General features: G+C 52.0%; 1 protein-coding gene across 2 annotated transcripts in view; it reads right to left on the reverse strand.

Annotated features, from left to right (window-relative positions):
* ADCY8 (adenylate cyclase 8) overlaps window positions 1–7,057 on the reverse strand; it is a 133,680-nt gene extending 126,623 nt beyond the window's left edge. For both annotated transcript variants that reach the window (XM_086741280.1, XM_086741279.1), the window contains exon 1: window positions 5,058–7,057. In XM_086741280.1, the coding sequence (XP_086597406.1) occupies window positions 5,058–5,996 (939 nt within the window). In that variant the 5' untranslated portion in view covers window positions 5,997–7,057. The remainder of the gene's footprint in view (window positions 1–5,057) is intronic.
* Between the last annotated feature and the right edge of the window lie 1,599 nt (window positions 7,058–8,656).

The raw sequence follows: 8,656 nt of genomic DNA on the forward strand, positions 1-8,656 counted from the left end.
CACTCCTCACCTTTCCTGCCCTCTGGAAAGAGAAGTATCCATTAAACAGTTCTGGCTTTGCCCTATTCTCTTTCCTCTTCAGATCACATCATTGACAGGGTTGAGAAGTGCAGTAAGAGGATGGACTGGAGATGTTTATCCCCTTCAGTCTTCTGTACAGGCTAATAAGGATCATTCCAGCATGACCTGCTGTTAACTGTCAGCTGTAAGTGCGCTGCTCCGGTGTGTGATAATTTTGCATTGGATGTTGCTATTTTAGAGCCTGTGCCTGTTTCTAGGCCAGGGAAACAACAAGCAAGCAATAAATAAAACCTTAAAAACAACTCAGAAGTGTCCTGACAGCAGAAAAAATGTCACATCAATTCTAGCAAAGTAACTTTCACTGAGAACAAGCAAACTAACTGTTGTAGGCTGAAACTCACTGATAAAAGCAGGTTTCATTCATGTTTCTGCCTGAGTTCCTCCATTTTGGAGGAACCCTCTGAAAGCAATTAATCATCAAATTGTAAATATAACTAATGCATTTGCCCTACTTAGCACAACAATGATGCAGCTGCCTCAGAGAAAAGTGTATCCAATTCTAATCTAATTATGTTGTGACCCGCTGGTACTGGTCAGGTGATATTACAGGATATAAAAGGAAACCAGATCATAATCCAGTCTAAAATGACACGATCAGGTTGTAAGTCATCCACAACACACTAAGGCAGAAAAACGGACAGTAAATAATGCTATGAAAGCAACGATGGGGATAAAGGTGGACTGTTTTGATTCTGATTCTCAAATGGTAGCCAACTTTGAAATATCCTTATATCTTAGAGATACTCCACAAGAATTTGGCAGAAATGTTGACGAGATGAGTGTGTTTTGTACATACTCATATACCGATATCTATGATCAGATTTTGGAAACCATGTAGCCAAAATATGCACATAAAAGCTGTCAGTTGCCATTGTATGATTATACAGATTTCTCTCTATAGGACTCCCTGTGACTCGATGAATTTTGCCTTTTCCTCTATTAATAATCCTGAGAGAGAATTTGGGGAAAAAAAAAAGCAAGCAAAACTGACTATATTAATTCACAGAACTGCCTAGACTTGGAAAGACAGATGCTAACAGAGGGAAAAGAATGAATTTCCCCAGTCTTGGTATTACCCACTTCAAAATTATTTCTAAATGTATTTTTAAAACTTTATTTAATATATGTAATTTAGGACTTGATACTTCAAGGTATCCTTTTCTGCAGGTGACTTACTCACAAGAGTAGGCTTACTGAATCCAGTGGCATTTACTCACATGAGTGATGAGTGCACAGGCAGAGGATTAAAATCCAGAGTATGTTTGCAGCTTACATAATTCCAAGACTGTCAAAATTCGTGTCTATATTATCGTCTGCCTACATTACATAACACTAAGGAGCTCTGAGTTGTTTACTCTTCCCCATATGCCTGAAACACATATATGATCTTAGAAACATTGGATTGTATACTACATTACCAGCGAGGAAAAAGTAAGAATGAATGCAATACCAATTAAGCTTTCATTCTGGGGAATGTCAGAGGCAAACACCACCCCAGCACGATATCTGAGCAGGTACACAAATCAATGCACTTTACTTGTTTACCAGTAAGACCTTGCATTTCTCACTTGTTTCCTGACAGAATCTTTAGTCAGGTAGGTACCAGTCTTGTCTTTACCTAAATCATGATATCAGGCCCTTTTTTCATGCCTCTCCCCTGGCTGAGCAGCAGCACATTGCTCAGCATTTCAGGCTGGGGTCAGTTGGGTGTAAGGGTGGTCATATCTCCCCAGAAGCACTTGGCAAGAATGAAACTAGTGAGTCTAGATTTGTTTTGTTGTGTTTGGTTCTTTTGAAAAAAAAATAATAATAAACCAATTTCAAGCAGTCTTTTTCCTTTACCTTTACCTAGGACACTGGTTCAAATTAATTTTGAAATGTAAGGGAAGAAAAATCAGACAACCTCTTAAGTGTCACTGCAAGAAAAAATGGTGAATAGTGGCAATTATTTGTATTCATGATAATGCATGGTTTGTTAACATCAACAAATAGCTGAATAAGGCCGTAGTGCTGCATGCTTGTGTTCAGCATTACTAATGGTTTGATCTGCTTGTGAACATATTTATCAATGAAAACTAAGATTAATTCAGAGATTACGGGAAAACAGATCACAGCACTTGAATTTCCTCTTGTATAAACTGTTGCAACTTCATGAGTTGAGATAGACCTATAACTGATTTATACCCATGTGACTGAGAAAAGGATCAGAACCATTGTGCTCGTGGACACTGCTCAGTACAATAATAAACTGACTCCAGGGCAGACAGTTATTTCTGTTCAGAACTGAATTCAGTATTTTCCATGCATGAAATCCTGGTCTTATCAAAATCAGTGGAAAACTCGTTATCTGAACCATGATCAGAGTTCTACCCTCTGCTTTTTCTTTCATTGTATACTCTAATTCCTGGGTTTGGTCCAGTGACAGCAGGTCTCTGCATCCTGAGGCATAGCAAGATGGTCACAGGTACATAATCAAATAGTTCATTTAGTCTGGTAAGGCTTCTCTGAAGAGAAGATGTAGCATTTTCCCTGGGAAAATAAGCCTTGTGATAAAAGAGAGTGCTTTGCCTACAAGATCAAGAAATCTGTGTTGTCCGAAAGATTTCCTATATAACCTTGATGACAGAGTCATTTAAATTCTCTGTGTTCACCTATAAAGTAACATTCATATGCCTTTCATCAGCGGTAACAGCCCTCATTCTCTGGCACTTGAAAGGGCTCTGCAATTCTCTGGAAAAAAAAAAAAATAGTATAAAAGAATGGTGCAACACTACAAGGCAGTGACACCTGACGCCGGGAGGCGCGGAGGGTGCGCGGGGGCGCAGGTGGCGGGGGCCGCGGCCAGGCGCGGGGGGCGGCGGGCAGGGTCCCTCCAGGGCCGCTGGAGGGAGCCCCTGGGCCGCGCAGCAGCCGCGCAGCAGCCGCGCAGCAGCGCAGGGGAGGTTTTAGCACCGAGCCAGGGGACAGCGCCCGGGCGGCCGCTCTCCGCGCCCCGCGCATCTGCCCGCGGCGGCGGGCGGGGAGGCAGCGCCGACTGCTGTGGGTTCACTGCGGGTCCCCGTCCCCCTCCGAGCTCAGCTTTGTGTCGGAGTGGGGAGCAAAACACGGGGCGGGGAGGGATCCAGCCTCTCCCAGCGGGGGTTGGAGGCAAAGGGTCGCAGTGGCGCAAAATTAGGGGATGTGGTGTCTGGGAAGGTCAGTGTGAACCAGCACCAAGGTGTGGAAAGCTGTGTCGATGCTGTAAAGGAGATTTATATACGTAGTTCGCAAAGGCAATCATCCATCTGGTGATCTCTCATTGTATACCGCTCAAAGGCGGTTCATTCACACAACTGGCAAGGTACCGGGCTGCAGAATGAAGATATTAGGATCTCTCCTGAGAAATGTCTTTGTTAGGAATGTCGGTGGGAAATGAGTGTGTGCACGTGTGGACTGGTTAACCAGTCACAATACCTGCGCATAAAGAGATAGCAGCGCATTACTCACAGCTCCAGGATAGGACATGGAAGCAAATTAAGAAATCAGCATAACTCACATGGCTTTTGACCCAGTGCTAATAGCACCAGCGGCGCACAGGAGAGGGACACGGCGCACAGCTGCAGTTCATTTATCAGCACATTTCCAAGAGTGGGGGAATAACTCTGCACAGCCTAAGTGTCTTGCATCCATAGGGCTTAGCCAGAGACAATACACTGGGGCAGCTTTTCCCAAAACAGGCTGAGCTTGGCCACCGGGAAGGGAGGTCAAGGCAGCCCACACCTAACAAGTGCCTGAAGGAAGGGAATGGACAGGGGTGGGCAAGGGTTTCAGGAGGGCCAGGGTCTGAGGGAGATGGATGTGTCCCAAGGACCATCATCTTCAAAACTTCCAGGTGCAAGATCAGCCACTTCCCAGCCCTGCATCCCGGCATTCACGTAAACAACACTCCACCAACACCACAATCCTCTGCACCCTCCTTCCTTTGGGGATTATCTGCCAGTACCTCCACCCCCTTCTCCCTGGCTCCCTGGAGCTAGCCAAACAGAGATGATAATCTGCTGTGAAATACTGGTAGCACAGAGCTGTGACAGTCTGGGAAGGGAGGGGAAAGGGAGCGGCAAGAATCTCCAGGATTAAGTTGCCCTAGAAAGGGAATGTTTTCTTGCCTTGCAGGGATGTTGGGAGTTCAGTGCATTCTCACTTGCATGTGGAAGAAGCCAGGAGAGCATGAAGTCAGGTTGGTCCTGTTTTAACTCCTCACATCCGTATCTTGCCCAGTGCTTCTCAGCTGCTTGCACTGCACCACCACTCACCCATGTAGCCAGTACTCTGTCCTAGACATCACTTGTAAGGACGCAGCACAACAATGTTTGCCCCATGGCCACCAGCAGAAAAGGCTTCTTGGAGCCCTCCAAAGACAGCCTAGGGTCTCACATCAAACCCCCAAGGGAAGGTTTCCCCTGATTTCACTGGGGCATTGTTTTCCCCGCAAAAGAGTGGCATGCTTTGCTCTTGTTTTCCCGTAGCTCAGACCACACTGTGCTGCACATTTCAAAGGACCAGTCCTCCCAGAGTTAAAAGACATGAGCCAGTAAAACAGTGAGAGTTTGGCCAACACAGAGTCATCTCATGCCACGGACCACTGCTGGAAGTAAGAGAGGGGGATGAGGAATGACCTGTCCTCCCCGCTTGCCCCAGGAGCTCCTCTCCCCAAAGCTATTTCAAGGGACAGCAGTGCAGTGAATGCGCAAGGAGAGGGCACAGAGTGGTTAGGAAGTGTACCCCGACCCAGCCTGAGGTGAAACCTCAGGACAGGCATTTGGGGAGCAAGGAGAGGGAGAGGAGAAGGTTGCATTTTGCCTATGGTCTCCCCTCCCGGTAACGAACCACTAAGCACCTGACTAAAGGAGAAAGGATCTCTTGGGACACCCCACACCTACTCTCAGCCAGAGTGATGGAAAAAGAGGACGGTTCCCACCCTTTCCTCACCACGGTACCTGGTTGAGGGAAGTCACAGCCAACCTGGGGATAACCAGCTGCATGACGAGCTGCAGGACAGAGGTGACCAGCCCAGCCAGGATGGCCCAGGTGAGCGGCAGCGGGAGCATGCTGTAGGTTGCAAAAAGCGTGAAGAGCACATAGCCAATGCCGTCCCCAAGGAGGCCACAGCCTAGGCCGGCTGCCAGGATCTGAGTGGCCATGGCCACCCAAGTGACCACACCGCTGTACTGCAGGTAGGTGTACGAGGTTGTGTCCTTCCTGACCACCACTAAGGCACAGATCACCACCTCGATGCCGGTGAAAAAGCCCAAGAGGATGCCCTTAATGGGGTCCATGGGAGCAGAGGCCAGGGTCAGGTGGAGGAACAGAAGGGTCAGCTTGGTCAGCACGTCCAGGATGTTCATGACCACCTCGGATTTGCGCCGCTGGCCCAAGAAGTAGCGCTGGTAAAGGCGCTCCAAGTCCCGGGACTTGAAGGAGTTGCGGAGAGTGGGGAAGATCACCCCGCGATAGGTATAGCCCCAGTTGAGGAAGAAGTCAGAGTTGCTGGGGGCACAGTCCAGGGGCAGAAAGCCCAGGTCCCCACTGCTGCTCGTACGTTCCGGGAAGACTTTGGTGCCTCCGTTGTTGTGGCGCTCGCCGCCCAAACTCCGGCCGGCCGACTGCCGCCGCAGGTGGTGGTGGTGGTGATGGTGGTGGTGGTGGTGGGGATGGTGGTTGGGGCAGCAGGTCTCCTCCGAGCTGAAGCCCTTGCCCCCACCGCTGCTGCTGCCGCCGCTGCTGCTGCTGTGCTCCTGGATGAAGCGCTGCTCGGTGATGTGGCGCACGGCCGTCTGCCACAGCAGGCGCTGGGGTCTGCCGCTGCCGGGGGGGGTCCTGTTGATGGTGTAAAGTTCATCGCTGTCGCTCAGGCACCGCACCTCCGAGAGCTCCATGGCGGTAACTGGCGGGGGGCAGAGCACCGGCGGGGGGCGGGCGGGGGGCGGAGGAGTGGGGGGGATCCGTCTTTGGGGAGGGGATGGAGCCGCGGGAGAGGGAGGGAGGGGATGGGGAAGGGCGGGTGACGGCGGGGTGGCGGTGGGGGATCACATTTATAGGCAGGTCCCTGGGTCCGGCGGTCGGGCTGGCGGCGGGGGCTGGTTTGCCGCTGGGGTGGGCTCAGCGCAGGCGGCCCTCGCCCCGCGCCCGCGGAGCCCCGCGGAGCCACATCCTCGGGGCGGCGGGCAGGGAGTGAGCCGAGCCGCGGGTGCCGAGAGGAGGAGGAAGGAGCGGGAGCATCTACGGGCTCAGTCCCGCTGCCCGGAGGGCGATCCCCGGCCCCATTCGGAGGCGCAGAGGGGTGAGGGGAGCCGCCTCACCGAGAGCCCCTCGCAGCCGGCGGCTCCTCTCTACGGGGGTCCCGGGGCTCTCCCCTCCGAGGTCTGGTCCCCGGGAGCTGCTGTAATCCCCGCGGCTGCGGTCAGCGGGAGCCCTGCGAGCTCGGGCGGGAGGGGAGAAGTGGCCGGGTCTCGGGCATCCTCGGTCACGGCGCCGGAGCCGCCGGCCGGGGGCTGCCCGCCCGCATCCCCCCGGCAGCGGAGCATCTCCCGGCGGGCCTGCAGCTCTGGCTCACGGGGTCCCTCTGCCCGGGGTCAGGCTCGGGGCTGCCATCCATCGCAGACGCTCGGCTTGGTAACGAGAAAGAAAAGGAGGGAAAGAAAGAAAAAGAAAAGAGAAAAAAAAAAATCCCACCAAAAACCAAGCCTAAAAAAAGCGAAAGAGCGGGGAATGAAAATCCCGCCCTAAACTCCGAGCGCTGGGAGGATCGCTGGGAGCATCCCAACTTCTCCGCGGGTCAGGGCAGGGAGGGCTCCGGTGCTGGGGCTTCCTCCCCCCGGCATCCGGCAGCGGGGAGGAGGAGAAGGGGGAAGGGGCGAGGGGCAGGCGGCTGCAGGGCTGGGGGGAGCCGGCGGCCGGTGCTGCCCCGGAGCCGCGGGGAGCGGCACGGCGGAGCCGGAGCCGCCGCCGCCGGAGTGGTGCTGTGGGGCTGGCGGCCCGGCGGAGGCAGAGCCCGGCGCGGTCAGCTGATGCCCACGACATCGGCGGGGCTGCCCGCACCCCCCCGGCCCGGTTAAAGCAGCCGCGGTGTTTTGGCGGGGGAAGGTGGAAGGAGAAAGATTCCCTTCCCGCAGGCGGCTCCTTTGTGTGTCACTTCAGTTTCTCCAAAGCGCAGTTCTGTAGGTGCCCCGGACTGTCCCGCTTTGCCCATCAGGTTGGTCCATATTCCTTGTGCTAAGTGAGAGCGGATGCTGAAGTCGAGCATCCCTCTGCCCAGGCAGAAGGGAGAGCTGCCCCAGGCCTTGCTGGGGAGTCAGTGCTCTTGCCCAGATTGCGAAAAAGGGCAGTCAGTGCTCTTGTCCAGGTTGGAGAAGCCTTGGGAGCCAACTCCACCTCTGCCTGGGCGAGTTCAGACCCTCCAAAAAAGGTGCTGGCCCTGCCAAGACTGTGGCTCTAACCACCCTCTGTTAAGCGAGTGTGTTTGTATGTTTGACGGCTCCTATCCCGTCAGCGTTTACATGAAATCCTCTGGATAAAGAACAGAAGCTGTCCTGCACGCAGAGCCTGGAGTTAGGGCCACTCCTTGCTCCCCCATGCTGGCAGGTGAAATTGTCCCTGCTCCTCTGCTCTCGGGCTCTGTCTGCACCAGCAAATCCAAATGCTTTGTGCTCAGTGGTGCAGCCTGGAGAAGAGGGCTAGGAGGTATCCGTCTTCACCTCTCCCATCCCTCCTCTGCCCAGAATAAACCTTGTTAAAGTGCCTGAATCTCATCCCAGAGGAAAGACAGTTTTGGAGCTGAAACCCTGCCTCTAGAAGCAGCTGAAACACAAATAGTCTACACATCAGACTGTTGCAAATTAAGGGAGAGGTGCTTTCTTTGTGTTCCAAAAGACAAGAGCAATACCTGCTGAATTCTTTGAGATAAATGTGCGGCTGGCTTCTGTCAGCAGTGAGGATGTGTGTGGACAGAGACACTGCCTGTGCTGCCCTGCTTGGAGCTCTGGCTCCTGTTGGGAGTCCAGGTGCTTGAACATGGATACGATGCTTGACTTTCAGTGGGCCTGAGCCTCCATGAACACCCCTCTGACTGTCATTATTTAACTCACCTTTTGTTATTATTGTAAGGAAGGTCTGGAGATTTAGGAAGGATTTCACTGATTGTTTCTGTATTTGCACTACAATGGATTTGGGGATTCCAGCCAAGTTTGTGTCCCATGTGTGAGGCAGGTTTTGTATAGATATAAGCAGAGGAAATTCTTGTTCTTGAGAGCCCAGATAAGGAATGAGCAGTGCCTTTGTGAACAGGGATGGGTCTTTCCTGTGCTTCAGCATGACTCTGCTAACCTGGAAAGGGTTAATACTACCTTCACAATAAGAATAGAGACACACATTCTTACTCCTAGATAAATCCCATGGAAACCACAACACTTCTTGATGATGAAAATGTTACTATAAGTGGGGAAATCTTATATAAAGAGTAATATATTTCTTTTATAAAAGAAATTATAATTATTAGTGGTGTAATCCCACAGCAAGAAAGCATCTTGCTCATTCAACT

The sequence above is a fragment of the Chlamydotis macqueenii genome, chromosome 2 (genome assembly GCF_036417535.1).
Source record: "Chlamydotis macqueenii isolate bChlMac1 chromosome 2, bChlMac1.mat, whole genome shotgun sequence".
In the NCBI taxonomy this organism is placed as follows: domain Eukaryota; kingdom Metazoa; phylum Chordata; class Aves; order Otidiformes; family Otididae; genus Chlamydotis; species Chlamydotis macqueenii.